The sequence below is a fragment of the Pocillopora verrucosa genome, chromosome 1 (genome assembly GCF_036669915.1).
Source record: "Pocillopora verrucosa isolate sample1 chromosome 1, ASM3666991v2, whole genome shotgun sequence".
NCBI lineage: Eukaryota > Metazoa > Cnidaria > Anthozoa > Scleractinia > Pocilloporidae > Pocillopora > Pocillopora verrucosa.
The window spans coordinates 34,929,022-34,946,834 of NC_089312.1; the positions used below are offsets into that span (position 1 = coordinate 34,929,022).

Sequence of the window (17,813 nt, forward strand, 5' to 3'; positions counted from 1 at the left end):
AACCAGGCGGCATTACTCATATACCTGTTATTACTTAGGAATATGAAATGACTCTGCCTAATATAAAGTTATTATTTATCTATTCTTCATTAATTTTCTCATGCCAGGGAGCTATAAGTGTTCTAAGACAGACATATGTGGAACATGGTCTGCATGGTCTTTTCCGGGGAAACAGTGCAACCATGGCAAGGATTATACCCTATGCTGCATTGCAGTTTACTGCGCATGAACAGTTTAAACGACTACTGAGACAAGGAAAGAAAAAAGGGTAAGATTGATTCCATTCACAGATGGTAGAATTCTGACCATAGAACATGACTCTCAGAATAAGACACTCTTTGGCTTTTGTAGTTCCATCAGTGATGATCATAAAAATGAAATAGCACTTTGAATGGATTGTATAACTATGCTCAAATCAAAGATTTTGCCTTGCAATGGATCAATGAAAGCTTTGATCTGTGACAGCAGTAGGCAGTCTCATTTGAACTTTCATTGTATCTTTTTTGAATGACAATTCTGTCACAAGAAAATGTTATAATTGCTCATTTCAGTCATTTTTCCTTGAAAGTATGTCTGATCTTGTTTTATACTTAGCTATCTTGACTGTGGTATTCTTTATTAAGTGGAACAGTGTAAGAATTTTCATGAAAAAATACCAAGGCAGAAGTATCACATGGTTCTTGCATGAAGCAAAATGACAAATTTTCTCAAGTTCATATTGTTTTCACAATCCCTCCAACCTTAACAAGTAGGTTCTTTTTGACAAATTTTATGAAATGCCACAGATACACCTAAGCAGGTTGAATTTTTTTCTTGATTTTCAGACCTTTGCCTCCCATTCGTCGGTTTATAGCAGGGTCACTAGCTGGTATTACAGCAGCATTCTTCACTTATCCTTTGGATATGATTCGAGCCAGACTTGCCATCACCTCAAGAGACAGGTATATCACTTTAAGTTATGTATCTAATTAAATTTGTTAACACTATTAAGTCACATGAAGTACAATTCACATGCATATGATCACATCTGTAATTATCTGACACTTTAACCTGTCATAAATTACACAATATGTTGATTTTTTGCCTTCATCTTTTGAGTAGGAGATCATTTATTAAAAAAATCCTACACTGCTAACCATTGGCAACATTTCCTATAAAATGAAAAATCCCTTTTCATTATACAAATGCTTTTGACATAAATGGTACAACTAAATCATGTGCACACATGAACTGGGATAAATTGCAGTGGAAGCAGATGTAACCATAACCTGCTATGTCCGCAGTGCACACCCTCTCCCCTCCTGTTTGTGTTGAGTTTTTGTTGTATGCTTGTTCAAAGTCGTCCATGTTATTACTTGATATGTCTGTGAGTGTGAGAATCCCAAGACCTTGAAAATGGCAGCTTTGTTCCATAGCATTTAACCTATTTTTTTTGTTTGGTTATTTTGATCAGGTATGCTGGACTTATAAACACTATAACCAGCATCTACAGAGAAGAAGGTTTATATGTGTATTACAGAGGCCTTTTGCCCACAATAATGGGGATAATGCCCTATGCTGGGATAAGTTTCTTCACTTATGAATCACTCAAAAAACTTTACTCTGATGTCTTCCATGAGAACAAACTTAATCCTTTACACAGACTTCTGTTTGGTGCATGTGCGGGACTCTTTGGCCAATCGGCCACTTATCCATTGGACATAATTCGCCGGCGAATGCAGACTGATGGAATAACTAGCCCTTCTAGGCCAGAGTATAAAAGAATGTGGACCACAGCCAAATATGTTTATGCCACAGAGGGACTGAGAAAAGGCTTATACAAAGGATTGAGTATGAATTGGGTCAAGGGACCTATTGCTGTTGGAATGAGTTTTACAACATTTGATATGTTATATGGTTACATACAGAGGCATTACATCCATACAAAGACTGGATGAGAGGAAACAAATCCTTCTACATATCTGTATGCACAATGGCTGTCTGAAAATGAGAAGCAATTGATTTGAGATGAACCAGTGAATGAGGATGTGTCAATGCTGTTAGTGTCACAAAAATTAATTACAGATAGAAAGTTGCTTTCCTGGTATACGAAGCACTCATGTAACTTCTTTTCCTCTTGATGACTTTTGCACATGACAGGGATCAAGGGAGATGTACATGTACATGTAGATTTCGTAATAGAAGCAATTTATTCACTGGAATTGTTATGTTACCCAAAGCCTTGGCTTCGGGTCGCGTATTATGATGGCATTTTGATTGCACACTGGAATACTTTTTTTTTTCAAACGATGGCAATGCATCCCAGAATAAAATAAAAGCAATAATAATGTCAGCTTCAAAATATTTATTATGCATTGCCAAAAAAATTGTGGATGATTTCACTGCGGCAGAATATCTACATATACACCATTTCGTAACATTCTTTAATTTGTATTTGAATATCATTAGGTTCGATTGCTATTGCCCTAACTTGCATTTTTCGTCAAATTTCCAAATTTGTGTCAATTTTGTAAATCGTGGAAAAGTTAGTTTCCAATTGGAAAGTTTCTGTGCAGCATTTGAAGAGGAACATAAAGATCCAGAAGAATACAAATTGTTTGGTTTGATTGCTGATCGATTGTACTGCTCAGTGCACCGTGTTTTCCTTAGAAGGACTGATTTCGACGAAAGAGACAAGTTTCGACAACGTGAGCAGCAGTAGTCATTACAATCAAGTTGGTTGCAGTTTTCCCGGCGAACATTTTCAGTCTGCTGCCTAAAAACTGACTGGTCAGGTAACTGCCGTTATGCTCTTTGCTTTTGGGCCTAGCTAAGTTGCGTTTTGATTCGGTGCTTTCGATCTTTTGGTTCCGTTCAGTTTGTTGATAGTGTAGGTAAGTCGTCAGTACCAGTAATCGTTAAAATCTTTCAGAGAAGTCTGTTCGAAGTAAGTAAACTGTAGCTCACCAAAATTAATCGTTGAAAGCTGTTCGTGCGCCAGGTCATGCATTGAGCCGCAAGAACCCATTTCGATTGAGTGTCGTAAAACCAAACACAAAGTAGTCACAACAGCCAGTCACAGCATAGGAGAATTTTACAAGGAGCCAGTGAGAACTCAGAGTAAAAATAAACAAACTTGCTAGGACTGGCACATCCATAACACCAGCTGGTGGCCCCAAACAAATAGAATCTCCCCTCAGTCTAAAAAACCAACGGTTCAGGCCTACACGGATCGTAAAGTCATAATTCACTGGGTGGGCTTTATCACAGCTAGCACGAGTGATCGTTGGGACCTGAACCTAAACTTTTTCAATAAAGTCAAAAGAGCTCTTCGCGTATTTAAGTGCATACCATAGCCAGCACTTATGCAAGTCACTCAGAATTAATGGTGACAATAGAGGAGTTCAGTGGGAGAGTTTCATCAAGACTAACCCATAACCAAAACAGAGATGTTCAGATGATGCACGGAGATCTTCTGTTGCCTTTACATGGTCACCTTCAACCAAGCGAAAGCTGTACCTATCATTGATCGGGATGAGTTACGAATCTATTTTTATATCGAAACGACCCTCCCCCTCCCGAAACCTAATGTATCTCTCATCGAGGTAGGTAATCGGGAACGGCAGCCCCAGCTGTTTCAATTTTACCATTCATGAGGTTATTCTTTTATGAAGATCTTTTGTCTTTAGCACGTCAACGTATGTAGGCGTGAAACGGCTCGAGCTTTGCAAGAGAAATGAGTTTTGAAATCCTTCTGTGTTTCTCTGATTAAATATCACTACAAAGGAACGAGAGCGGACGAGTAACTGATTATTTTTTAAATGCCTTTATTTCCCTCATTAGCTACACAATTTAACCCCTCTGTTTCTCATGTGCTAGAAGAGCACCAATAAGTACTATCAATCGACATTTCCTTGAGTTAGTTCTTTGACATCTCTCCTCTGAGCCATTTCAACAGGTATTTCACTTTCGCGTAGACACCAAACTTGCCAGGACTGGCGCATCCATAACCCCAGCTGGTGGCACCGTGCAGATAAAACTTCCCTCCGGTCTCACAAACCATTGGTCCCCCACTATCCCCCTGACAGGAATCTATTCCTCCCTGGTCCAGGCCTGCACAGATCATGGAGTCGTGGATCTTCCCCGGGTAGGCTTTATCACAACGAGCTCGACTTACCACCGGGACCTGAACTTGCTGAAGATAGTCTGGTGTAGCACCCCCGGAAGAAAGTCGGCCCCAACCCGTGATCCAGCATCTGGTGCCGTCAGCTGGTTCAGAGACGGCATCGGGAAGACATACCGGGTTAACAAACCTAGAGAAAGAAATCTCCAGTAAGTGTTCGGTTACTGTATGGATAGAGAGACCATCTCTCTAGCTCAGTGACTTGAAGTCATGTTCTTCCAAAACATACATAGATGAAAAACCTTAGGGATTTTTTGCAACTTTTCTTAATCATAGGTGATTTGAAGTTAGCTCTCCTTCTTCCAGGGAGCGTTTTCTGTAATAATATATATTTCAAATTTTTTGGGTAACTAGAGTTTCCTACATGTATACATTAAACTAAAAGAGATATGCTGCAGTGACTGAAGAGTTTTGACTAATTTGTTTACCAAAATTTAGTAAAACTCAACAAAAACGTGCTCTCCATTAACAGAAATTGATTTTTTGTGCCATCAAACAGGTGAGATATTTATAGCGAGGAGGTTAATATTCATGTTTATTAGACCTGTTAGTCTGAGCTTGTTTCTCCAGTTTGAGTAGAGCGATGTCGTGAGCATATGTTGTTGGCTTGTGATAAGATAGATGAGTGATAACTTTGATCACTTTCAAGTCCTGCTCAGTACCAACATTTTTAACACGTCTATGGGCACCAGCTCTAAATAACAAAAGGAGACAAAACAAAGAAAAGAATAAGTAAAGCCATCAGCTATAAAGTGTTTCTTCGCACTAGTTGATTTTTTTTTTTTCATGTCCACCCAAGTCGACTTTGGCCGAGAGTATCTTGATGTAATCAAAAGAGATGGAATTGAATGCCGTTCGCAAGAGATGATTCATGATTTGTGACCAGTGAAGTCGCAAAAAAGAGGAAGGAGCTTGCGTTCTCCTTAAAAATACATCGAAGTTAAATGCCAGTTTTGGCTAAGTATCTCGAAACGAACTAAAAACAATTTTTGCACTAAGCAAAACTGATTCCTTGAAGGTAGTAGCATATATTTATAATCTGCTATCTTTTCGCCAATTTATGTTGCATGCACCTGTACTTGAAATTTTAAAGTATACTTTTTCTGACCGTGTTCATCCTTCATCAGGGCATGGATTTTCCCTACGATAATAGGAAGTCTTTGATGGCCATTTTGAGGAGGTCTACATTAGATTGGATGAAGTACCGCGAAATGTAGATTTTGAGAAACGGTTTACCTTACGATAATGGAACTTGGCGATTTACCCCTGACACAGTGAGTGGCCGTAACGACCCATCCGGAACTGACAAGGGAACCTCCACAATAGGGAAAGCCACTTGTGGTTCGTAACTGAACCTGCCATGGCCAGTCACCCTGTTTAGCGGCGACACCACCAACGATCCTGCTTTGTGGACGGATACCGCAAGAACCTTTTAGAAAAAAATATTAAAAGGGATAAGTACGCGGTAATCGAATTGCATGGTTATTACTTATCTCAGAGCGCTTTCAAGGATGCCAACTTGATGTATTTCGCGACTTACATGCATGTGATAAATGATGACCTTGTAGTCATTGAAAAGCCGCTATCTTTTTCTGGCGACATTGATACCTCAGATGCTATTTTGGAATATGTGAATAAAACATTTTAATATCCTCCGCTCCTCTTCATTTCAATGTTGTCAGAATGGTGCGTTTCTTTTGGTGACAGTGACCGCGCCTTCATTGTCGCCCAGGGCAGTAGGGTGTCATGGCTCATGATAGGCCTGCAGGCCCGGCAAAAATTTTTTCCACGCGCTTGACTTTTATGATATGACTCTTTCAAATGTTGAAACAAACATTGAACTTTCTTTAGGGACAGACCCACAATAAGTCGAAAAAAACGCTGGCTGTGCCTCTGAATGCAAATAAATACATGTATCCAGAAAGTTCTATAAATTAATTAAGGAAATCATCGGAAATTAAAATTTCTGTCAACAATAAGTAATTTTCGTTGTCGTGGTTGTTGCTGTTGCTATTATTGTCGTTGCTTATGTTTTTGTTGTTTTTGATCTTATTACGCCCTTTGTGATAGTTTGTAAAACCAGATAGCCAAACACCCAGAACGCGAAAAGACAAAACTGTGCGGGATTTTTCTTTTACAATTCACAAAACATTGAAAGAACTATAGGCATAATATCTTCGCAGTTTCACCTCCATTGCCTTGCAGATGATCTTCACGCTTTTACCTTCGGTTGTTTGAGCTTTTGCTCTGACAAAGGGCTGACGCTCGAAAAGTCCACTTAAGAAATTCTCGACGGCGGCCATTTCATTATCAACCCAGTTGTAGAAAACCAAATTGACTTATTGTTTGTAGGAGGGAAAAGGGGAACATCAATCAAATCAAACGAATTTTCCATGGGTTTTACTGAGACTCACCAGTGTTACGGAGAAACGGTTACTGTCAATGCAAAAACTAAGATCTTAATGCATCGAGAAAAAAAACTGTACGGAAGAAGTGTTGGGTGTTTTGGTGTCTTCCCAAATGTTTTTACTAATATGAGAAAAAAACACTTACCAAGTGCGGGAGGGGGCGCAGCTGTTATTGGAGGGGGTGAAGATCCTGAGAGAAATGAAATGAATGAATTGATAACGAAATAATGCCAGAAATTAAAGCCAAAAATTAGGGATTGCAAGGAAACAATTTGCTTGTCAATTCTTCGGGTCTAGCCAAACTGATGGCCAAGAGATGGAAAAAGGAATGGTGAGCTTTGGCTGCGTCTCAGGCAAGTAATTAGGCTGCTAAGAAAGAATCAAAATGGCAGCGTCATCAAATTTTAAGAAAATTTGAACATAATTTTCAAACACGTTAACGCGAGTGTTCTATCACCAATGCTGCAACCTGATAAACTAAGGTACTCGACATCGACTCGTCGAGTGAGTGGCCTGACAGTTCTCGATTGTTAACAAAATAAACTGAAAACATGACTTTTCTTGTTGTTAAGTTTTGATCGACTAGTAGATTTATGTTTCAAAAGAAATGGTTCTCAATTTCTATGCGTGATGGTCGATTGGGTTTCACCTTCATCAACTATCACGGGATGAGAATCTCGAGGTTGTATGGTTTCTGTATAATACTTCTTCTGTAACTGACTCACCACAGCCACCACCTCCTCCTCCTCCTCCTCCTCCGCCGCCGCCGCCACCGCCACTGCCACATTCCATCAGCACCACGTTGTCGATGGCTGCATCTCCTCTATAACTACTTCCACGAATGCCCTCGAATATCAACTGAAAAGAAAGGTATCTGTATATCAAGGTGTTCATCAAACTTGAATTGTGACTGAGTTATTTTGCTCTTCATCTGAGCTCTAAGTGCGGCTTTAGTCTCAGTCAAAGTGCAGATTTTAGTTTCAAAAATGCTTTGCCCTTATTACTGATTTTCTTGCATACTTTTCCCATTGTCTTTCATGATGTGAAATTTATACTCATACTTGCGTCAAAAAAATGTGCGACGGAGCCTGGTACATCAGATACTTCACGATCAATGCCTTGTTCCAATAATAAAGCCCAACGTATAGTTGTGTAATCACACAAACAAACCGTGCTGAGAAATTTCCTAATTTTATAATCCGAAACATTTGGCGCGACGTGAAACCCGTTTTTTGCTTCCTCAAGAATTGTGATATTGAAATTAGCGCCGCCCATGAATAAACGCCGTTTCGACAACACTGAAAGTTTTACTTACTCCGCGGCGTTTGATCGCGTCACTAAAATATGTTACATGGTGATACAAGAAGCTACGCCCTTTATTTTAGTAATTTCTATCGGTTGAGGTGAGCTGAAAGGTTATATAAAAACGTCGAAGTTTCTCCACACTCTGAAAGCTCCATCTATGCTCGTTTAAAAGTAGTTTGTCTATTCCTGACCTATGAATTCCCCTTGACATTAGCCTCCCTTCCCACACCATTGCATGACCGATGAATGAACAAATTATTGAAAGACTAAAACTTTCTGTATCAGCTTCTTAGAATTTTTTAACCCGCTTAATTTTACTTTATTAAAATGTTAGGTGTTTTACAAACAAGTGAGAAGACAATTTTTTTTATTTCGACCCCACCTCTGATGCTCCAGCGTCAGTCACATCGATTGATGCTTTTTTCCACTGATCTCCTTGATTTCCTGACTTAGAAAATATTTTCCTTTGCCCCACAAACACGTTTAATGTTCCCATGGTATTTCCGTTCATGTGATAGTAGAATGACAAACATTTCTTCGTTTTGAAGGACAAACCGTCTTTTACAAGCTTAGCATTGTCCCCTTGTACTCTTGGAGAAGAAGTCTCGATATATGCATATTTTCCTGTAGAGATTGATTAAAATGAGCAGGGCAATGAAGATTGATAATTCATTTTCCGAAAGACGTATTTATAGAGCTCGCAGTAAGGCTGGTATGGATCGTGATCTAGTAACGAAATATTTTCAATGCAGCAAAATTTGCATTGTACCATGATGATTGAAGGCAATGGCTCACTTTTCGGTTAAAACTCGTAATATTCAATAGCATTGCCGAGATTCCTCAGACCCATTCAAATTGTGTCATTATGTAAATGAGCGACACATATGTTGAAGAGAACCTTTGTCTGATTGAAGAGGGAGCAGTGTTGTCTTATCGAAAGTTGAAAATGCACAAACATAAAAGTATTTCAAATAAAGTTATTTACCATTTCCAGAGGCATCTGCACTTGGCCCAGTAGAAGAAGAAGGTGTACTTCCTGATCTAACAGTCCAGTCAAACTTGTCATTTTTTGATTGAACAAATCCACACAAATTTTGATCAAAGTCGCACGAGAACACTGTTGGAGACAAACCACAATGGTGAAAAAACTTTACACTACCATAAAATGAATAAAGATAACAATAAAAATGAGATGGACCATAAAATATCGCCTCATCCTTACAAAGGCAACAAAGGCTAAAATTTTGTTAATGTAGTGGAGTCTCGTTATGCTAGTTACCAGCGCTACGTGAGCGTCACCAAAGGACAAGCTTTTAAGGGACGGTGTTATCATATCATAATTGTGCCCCCTAATGGCATAAAAAGCCTTGTGGTTTTGGTCGACAGTGTTTTTCAAAAGCAACTGTTGTACGAAGCTGAGGAGTTAGCGGAGCCAACACGCGCTCATCTGTGGAATAAAGGCTCTGAAATCCGATTGAATCTGTGTACCGTGGTTTCCTACGAGACCCACTGCTACATATAGAATGTACATTTCCTCTCATGATTTTTTGAAGTCGTGAAAATGTTCCAAAAATGCTCTGATATGATAACAAACTGAGGCTGTTTAATTTTGCTGTGTCGATTTTCTTGGCTGCACTAAGAGGGTCTCAATAGGGTAATGGGTTTTTATGGCTAAAGGTTAAAATTTTAGCCATTTTATGGCTAACGGTTTACACCATTCATTGTTGTCACCGGAAATTTCTACTTACAGTTACCTTTTTCAACGACTTAAGGTTCAAATTTGCCAATTTTGACACCTAGCGGTTAAGTTTTTAGGACGTTTTACGGCTATCGTCCAATCTCATTGAGACCCTCTCCTGAAGCTCAGCTAACTGTTAATTCCAACAAATTCATCGCCCTTACCAGCGTTCCCAGCGGTTGTTGGCACCGGTGGTGTCGGTGGTGTTCCTCCTATCAATGCAAACACACCCAAGGTTGATATTGCCTCATCTTTATATCTATCATCAAAGTGACTTAAATAGTTTTATAACAATTTTGATTTAATTGAGCTTTACTATTGATCAGGGTTAGCCAATTACGAAAATGTGCCATCAAACAAATCACTAACTTTGGTGAGCATGGTACATTTAAAATCCTTTCGCACCGGGTTGCTACAATAACAGAACTCTTTTTTAAGATAGGAAATGTGAGAAGAATTCTAATATATCTTTTAGTGAATGTAAATATATGAAAGTCATACAATAAATATGGAAGCGATCTTCGCAGTAATGAACACTACCCAAGCAGTAGTTCAAATCCCATACAGGCCTAATTTTTTTTCAGGCTCTGTTTTCACTACTGCTTAAGTACTGTTCTGCACTGCGAAGATCGCTTCCACATTCGCATTTTTTAGTGTAATCCTAGGTGAGCTATTTCTCACTTGCCATATACTAGTCCCATCAGCAGGCATTTTTGTATGAATGACAAAAATAATGATAATAATAATAATGAATGATACAATAATGATTATGTTAATGATTATAATAATAGCAATGGTAATGATCATAATGATGACGATGAGAATAAAAATGATGATGATGAGGATAATGATGACAATAACGATAATGATAATGGAATCAAACATCGTTTGAAATTGTTTAAAAGAATAAAATGATTTTACAATTGTTACAAACCTCCTCCTCCTCCATCCAAATTAGTGTACTGTTTGATCCAAGCTCGGAATCTTGTCACTCGGGCAAATACGGTGAAAATCATCTTGGCATTACACTGTCCAGACCCCCAACTGACAGCGCCATGCAAGGTGTAAGTTTTCTTGTCTGAGTTCAGACACACATAAGGACCTCCACTGTCACCATGACAACCACTCAGAATGGTATTCTCCACGCCCGCACAAAGCATCTCGCGAGTAAAGGGTATTGACACTTAAGTGAGGTTCAAAATGAAAAAAAAGTAATCAATTTTTGTTTTTCTGCATATTGTTACCATGACAATACATCTTCTTGTTGACTTAGAGAGCTTTGAGAACGTCAAACCATTTCTCTAGTATAATCTCATAGGTAGGTAACGAGATATGTTTATGGAGAGGGAAATTTCTAAAATGCTAAGTCATGGTGACATGGATACTCAAGGATTGTTCAATTCAAGGAGATTTAGAGATAACAGGGAATTCGCGTCGGTGCTAAACTAAGTTATTGTCTGTAATGGACTTAAGTAAGGTTTTCGAGGTACGTTATTGTTGGTATTGGTTATAGGAGTCGCTTCTTTGTAAGAATTAGCTCATGGCATGATGTTTAATAAAGTAGTTGAGTTTGCAGGAGTATAGTTCTTTCTGTCGGTTAACAGATATCGTAACAGAGATCAATAAAAACTTATCGATTTATAAAAGCCTAAAATAGTAGTAATAATGATAATAATAGTGATAATATATTTTTAACTGCGGAATGGCAGTTTTGAGAGGTGAAATACATCGATACCGATATGGCGGGAGGGACATGCGGACTCAAATCCACACAAATCCCGGCTAAACATACATTTTTATGAGTTTTTCCCTTGTTATACAATTTGTGTATCTAACTGCAAAGATCTTTCATCTTTTGATTAAAACTTTTCTACCTTATGTTAATTTCAACAAAGTACCTCCTGCCTGGCTGATCTTTTGTTTGCATTTATTGTTGTCGATCGGTGGCATCATGGCCTGTTGTAAGATGTGATACGAACTTCCCGGATGTTTTATTTTTCCCCAACCTATCAACAAATTAATAAAGGGGGTAAGTTTCTGAAGAGACTATGGTGCTGCATCAGTGGGAGAAGATACCAAATTAACTTAGTTCTATCAACTGAGTTGATAACGTAAATTCGCCACCGTTGAGAGTTTAGAGCTTTAGCCATTCATCAGAGCGAAAGGGCAAAGGGCGCTGACGAAGGGCTTACGCTCGAAACGTAAGCTTTGAAACTCTAAACGGTGGCCAATTTACGTTAAAAACTCAGTACGTTGATAATTTCAAATTACTCTGACAAAAAATACTCAGCACTTGAAGCGATCGACCGACGAAGCAATTGAAGTATTACCATGGCAACCACTGGTACAATTTGTAGAGTAATGAGATAAAAAAGCTTGCAGGACTCCTTTCTTCTTTCAAAAACAAGCCAGAACTGATAAATTTTTTACATCAGCATTATAGTTTTATGATCCTTTTTTGTAATTTCGTCGTCCAACATTGCGGTTTTCTCAAAGGAAATTTTCTACTCTTCTACTGTCGATAATCAACGTGATGTTTGTCTCCTAGGCCAAGGATAAAACCTGGACCTTAGTTTGTTTCTAAAATATCTTTAGTCAGATGAATAGGTCCGCGTTCTGCCGTTGAAAGCTAGATAGCGGTTGGATGCTAGAAAGTTGAAAGTGAAATAGAATTTTCGAACTGCATACTGATGCATTTAGTGTTCTTAGAATGACCTTAAGCAAGATATAATGGGACATTATTTTCTCTTGCCTTAAGCCGTGGCTGAAATTTAAGTCAATTTGCTATATTTAAGAAATACGTTTACATGGTGTGTACGCTGATTTATAATCTATGCTGTCATCTTTAATTTGTAGAGCTTTCCATTCCGTTTGCAAACAAACCGATGGTATGTGCGAATCCTTTCCGGATCAATATCCATATCTGGGCAACTGTTCACCTACCCCTCCCCTAACTCAACAACAGTCAATTGATAACAAGTTAGGGTTAATGTTGGGTTAGTGGAGGGGTAGGTGGACAGTGGCCCAGGTACTGATATTGATCCCCCTTTCCTATGGCCAACATGTTCTGAAGTTAGTTAAATTTACTATGCAGACGTAGCGAAATGTGACTTTTTAAGCGTTATTTGAGAAGCTAAAGATCTTTGATTATCATTTATTTTAATCAATAATGTACCTCAAATCTTAATGATGCTAAATTTGAAAAAAAATAAATAAATAAAACCAAAACTACACATTACAGAAAATTTTGAAAGTCACCTATCCTAGCACTGGTCCCGTCTAATTATGTCTTAACACACCGATTTGAATCTCGAAGGAAAACAAACTTGGAATTTCGCTTTTAGGCTAAGCTAAATCTGTATATCACGGGGAAAGTTTGACTGACCCGTTATGTAACATTTTGATCCAGTAGGTACATCTGAGTCGTATGATGGCAAACATATGGGATTCACCCTTTGAGAAAGCTTTACTGGTCTGGACAGTTTAATCAAGGCTATGTCATTGTTGATGGGGCTGGGTCTGTTGTATGATGGATGGCTAATGATTCTTTGAGCCCCAACCTCTTCCTCGGTTCCCTCGTTTGTGTTTCGATTATGATCGCCAACAACAATTTTGTATGAGGCAGGATTTCTAATGACACAAAACAAAGAAAATTACAAAGATGCATTAGTGTTAGTTGTTATTTCGCTTGATGCAAGTGAAACTTTCACGAGGGTAAGAAAAACACCTTCCGATCCTATTAAACTTCTATTCTACATGCAGGCCAATTGCTATTGTAAGGAACGTGTATTAGGTGTTAACTCTGGGATTTTGTAGTAATGTTAAATCATAAAGAAATGGAAGAGGAAAAAAAACATTACTCTCAAGTCAAGCCAGGTAAATAGCTCTGAATATGGATTTTTGAATTATCGGTAACATGTTCATGAAAACTGCAAGTGGGTACTTACGAACTCCTTGCCACGCAGTGGGCGGCTGTAATGACCCACGAATCAGAAATCAGTGATCCTCCGCAGGTAAACCCTCCATTTCGTTTCAGAGCTATCTGTTAGAGGAAAGATGATATGAAAACGGTTTTACGTTTCTCTACTTTAGGAGTACAAAGCTTAGGTGGGAAGGCTTCAATATTTTCAGGACGTATTTATACGAAGGGCGCGACGTGCGTTAGGAGATCAATCATTTAATTTTATGACCTTTTTTCTATGCTAGCAAGTAGAATAAATCAGGCATTCACTGAAAAGCAAAGACGTATCCGTGCCACCACTGGACTTACCTGCCATGGCCAAGCCCCAGGTTTGGCATCTTGTCCTCCTATAACTCGTGACTGAGGAATAGGCGTACTGCCACATGGCAGCTGCTGCCCTGCAAAGAAAAACACACAAACAAGCTGCACCTGACTCATCCAGTGAAGTAAATAGCTGGACACAGGATTGATGACCTAATCCTACTGTTCTTTGATGGTCACAAGGGTATGAAAAGGAAAAAATAAGAGCTCCTAAATAAGATCGACTCGCAGATCAATATAAGTGAAACTTTCGATAGTGTTGATGTGAATAATTTGCAGGACGCATGTGATATGTGAAATTGGTATATGGGTCTGTAACTTAGTAGTAAGTCGTTGGCCTCACACGCACGAAATATGAAGAAATTCCCTCTTTGTTTTACGACTGAGCTCAAGATTGAACATCCTAATTCTACTTACGAGGACATTACCTAATGATGAAAGGAGCATGGCTTTTTAACGAAAAAAAAAAGAAAATAACGAGTGCTGAAAGAACGAGAAAAACAATTCAGACGTGACGATGAGGGTGAAACTGAAGTGTGTCAACGTTTGAAATACCGTGTGCTGGAGAAAAAATAAAAGTACATAAGATTTCATGCAAATGGTGATAACTCTTTTTCATTATAATTAACAGAAACCAAGAGATGAAATTCCCTCGAGCAGTGCTGTAAATAATACGCTAAGTTTTAGTAACTTCTAAGACGTTGTTACAGTTTAGGAAGCTTCACCCAAACAGCTTGCACCAGAATAAGAAATAAAAAAAAAAACTTAAGGGACAAAGTTGTGTTTGAAGGATGTTCTTACCCTTAGCCGTGAATCCCAAAAGCAGTAACACCAGAAAAATCATCTTCTCTGTATCAAAGATGACTGCAAAAAGTTTCCCCTTCAGGGATTTATTTATACTCATACATGCCAATCACAACTTTGTTTATCAACAAACATTTTTATTGGCAAATGGAAGATTGCTCAAATTTTGCCATGGTGTATAAACATTTTTACTGCCCACAAGAGAAACTAAAGCAAACTTTGCTTGCTTTTGGGATGTTCTTAACTTGAAAAGTTAAAGCATTAGTTTAATGCGACTTTTGTGAGAACTAAAAGCCACTTGAAGTCCATCTAACCACAAAAGGATTTCCTACTTTCGGTATAATTGCATTTAATCTGAAAGCATTGATATAGACTGAAAAAAAAAAATTCTTGATTGGTTTAGTTTTGCATGGCCGTTCCACATTTTACGTAAATTGATAATTGAGATAACACGTTATTAAGCTTGGGTTAAGCTATATTTCAAGTCAAAGGTTATTTGCAAACGCCTCCAAGCATATTTTGTCCTCTTGCTTACTTTTTGAATTTTTCAATACCTAATGTTATCTTAACTGCTATAAACAACAAAACGATTGACGAAAATTACTTTTAAAAAGTTAGACATTAAAAATTAACGACTGTGATTAGAAAAAAACAAGTACGGACTAGGAAATAGTCGAGTCTTTTGTTTTTATTATAACATTTCGCATATCTTATTTTCAAGTTTTTCTTCGACATTAAGATTTTAAATTCTCCATTCTGCAAATCCAATAAAGGAGAAAAAATTAACCCAAGGGACTATCCACAGCTGGTGGCCATCAATTTCCATAAAAATTCTGCTACATTAATTAATTTATTAATTAATTAATTACGGATGAAGAGAAAAGCTTTTCAACAGTCGTTTAAGATGTGTACAACTGGATAGTGAATAAATATCATGTGTTGCTCAACACTTTATCAGCAATTAGAGACATCAGTCATGGTTGAATCAAAATGAACTTGATCAAAATCATTTTTAAAATTAATACAGACGACATAATGCATGGTCAAATATAAAACTCATTGAATAAATGAAAAGAATAATATGGATTAAAACTGCTGATGTCCATTATACTTTTGATCAGTGTACTTTTAAATCTTGATCGATAACGTTTGCCGTATAATCTCCAGCCGTGTATAAACAACAAAGATCGTTGATTACCATCGTCCGATAACAATTTCAAAATGTTGCTTTTCCTATTGCGCAATTCAAAATGGTAAAAGCTTTTATTAGACCAATGACTTGCTCCATACCTTATCAAATTGATTACTTTTGATTAAGTGCAGAACTGAAACAAGAACAAAAGATCTGCTCTCGGAATTGTCCCTGCTGGAGAAGGTTTAGGATTTGAATCGCCTGTTTCAATAAAGTAGTAAAGACAATCAATTCAATTCTATCATGCATCTGTATTCCATACAAACACACTCAACTTACGACAAAACCCAACTCCATCTTTCTACCTGTGAATCAACATACTTGTCGTGGAAAATGAAATGTAAAAAGGTTTAAAGAAATGATGAATAAAGGCACTATTTGCTTAATAATTTCTCTACAAACGAAACTGTTCACTTTAAATGTGGAGCCCTTAAAAAATTGAAACACAGAACCGAGTCACTTATCTGGCCAAACAGAAAAAAATCGCCATTATAGCATTAACGTAAATGTATTGATATGATCTTTGATTTAAAACAGAAGAAAAGACAGTTTCTCTTTTATCAATCTGTGCATAGCTGTTCCAAGACTGAGATTAATTGATAAATACAATCAAAAGTTTTTAGCTTGGTCTGAGCTATACATTCTAGACAGTGTTTGTATACAGACGCCGATGGATCTGTATTTTGAATCTTTCATCTTTGTCTTTGAGGCTTGATTTAATTTTTCTATCCTGTAGTACCTCTGAGGAAACGAATTTCCTTATTTACTTTGCTTACTCTGCTGACTAAAAAGAAGAAGGTATCTCTTTTAAAAAATGATAGAGATTTTAAAAATCAGCAATTATGGACGAAAAGAGCAACACTGTAAACAATAGCTTTCGAGAATGAATTGCGATTTGCTGTTATATTTCTGAGTTTTTAACCGATAAATTTTCAGGCTTCACTTCAACAATAAGTCTTCAAATCTTTTAGGCAACAAGTCAGGTACAAGCGTGAAACTTTTCCCGAGAAAGTATAGAAAACTCTGCTGTTGGACAAAATTGTGGAAGAATGGAAAAACTATTCAATAATACTAATTAATCGTTTCAGAAGTACGCCACTAGACAATGGGTTGACTTAAAGTGATGGTCAGCTTCAGCGAGTTGTAAAGAACTTAAGTCACAACAAACTTAATAACATCATTCTTAAAGTATATACAGCTGACATAACCTATGATCAAATTACCGAGTACGTTTTAGAGCTAACTGATTGACACTGCCTACTTTCAACAATTTTAAGTTCTTTAGAACTTTCAATTTTCACACCTAGAGCCGCTATTATATATTTCGGTTTCTATATTGATGTTATGATGGCTGTGAGTCCAGAAGCTGATCGAGCAGGGACTTTAATTCCTATCGTTAATTTTAGATCTCAAAAGTTTCAGCTATTGGGCAATCAAGACTTTAATAAGTAAGCTGTCCTAAGTCAATATTTAATCAATGCAGTTGCTTTGAGTTAATTTCTGAACTCAACAAGAATGCTCGATTTACTCATTGAGATAATCATGCAAAGTGATCACTAAAAGTTGACACGTCTGTTTTTATAAAGCAAAAATGAATTAAATTTTCTTAGATAACAGCTGTATTTTACACTAACACAATCAACTGACAAAAACACTCCAAATCCCAACGTAATCCTCCTTGTAAATCAACAAGCATTTTTGAGAAAAAAATAAAATTTGAAGAGTAACCTGAAATTACAGATTTTATGTAATGCTCGAAGTCTCTAAGGTAAACTCCTAAAACAATTTGCAGCGTGATAGAAAAATCATAAAGAAAAAAAGGAAAAAAAGAGAGAAAGAAAGAAAGAAAAAGGAAAACGATAAGATATGGAATAATTGTACTAATAGTTAGTGGAGTGGTTTTTCTGGGAAAGGCTGTTCGC

General features: G+C 37.5%; 2 protein-coding genes across 2 annotated transcripts in view; one reads left to right on the top strand and one right to left on the bottom strand.

Annotated features, from left to right (window-relative positions):
* LOC131784236 (mitochondrial coenzyme A transporter SLC25A42) overlaps nt 1-2,579 on the top strand; it is a 5,861-nt gene extending 3,282 nt beyond the window's left edge. Inside the window, exons 3-5 of the mRNA XM_059101034.2 lie at nt 108-268; nt 825-941; nt 1,454-2,579. Of these exons, the coding sequence (XP_058957017.1) occupies nt 108-268; nt 825-941; nt 1,454-1,937 (762 nt within the window). The 3' untranslated portion in view covers nt 1,938-2,579. The remainder of the gene's footprint in view (nt 1-107; nt 269-824; nt 942-1,453) is intronic.
* A 1,210-nt stretch (nt 2,580-3,789) lies between these two features.
* Nucleotides 3,790-14,770, bottom strand: LOC131784235 (transmembrane protease serine 9). The gene is made up of 14 exons (XM_066167462.1): nt 14,697-14,770; nt 13,884-13,972; nt 13,561-13,655; nt 12,999-13,243; nt 11,512-11,619; nt 10,548-10,796; nt 9,778-9,825; nt 8,861-8,992; nt 8,258-8,499; nt 7,296-7,428; nt 6,716-6,760; nt 5,399-5,591; nt 4,707-4,856; nt 3,790-4,292 (listed from the first exon to the last, which is right to left on the bottom strand). Exons 1-14 carry the CDS (start codon nt 14,737-14,739, stop codon nt 3,899-3,901), a joined length of 2,166 nt encoding a protein of 721 aa, XP_066023559.1. The 5' UTR covers nt 14,740-14,770; the 3' UTR covers nt 3,790-3,898.
* Between the last annotated feature and the right edge of the window lie 3,043 nt (nt 14,771-17,813).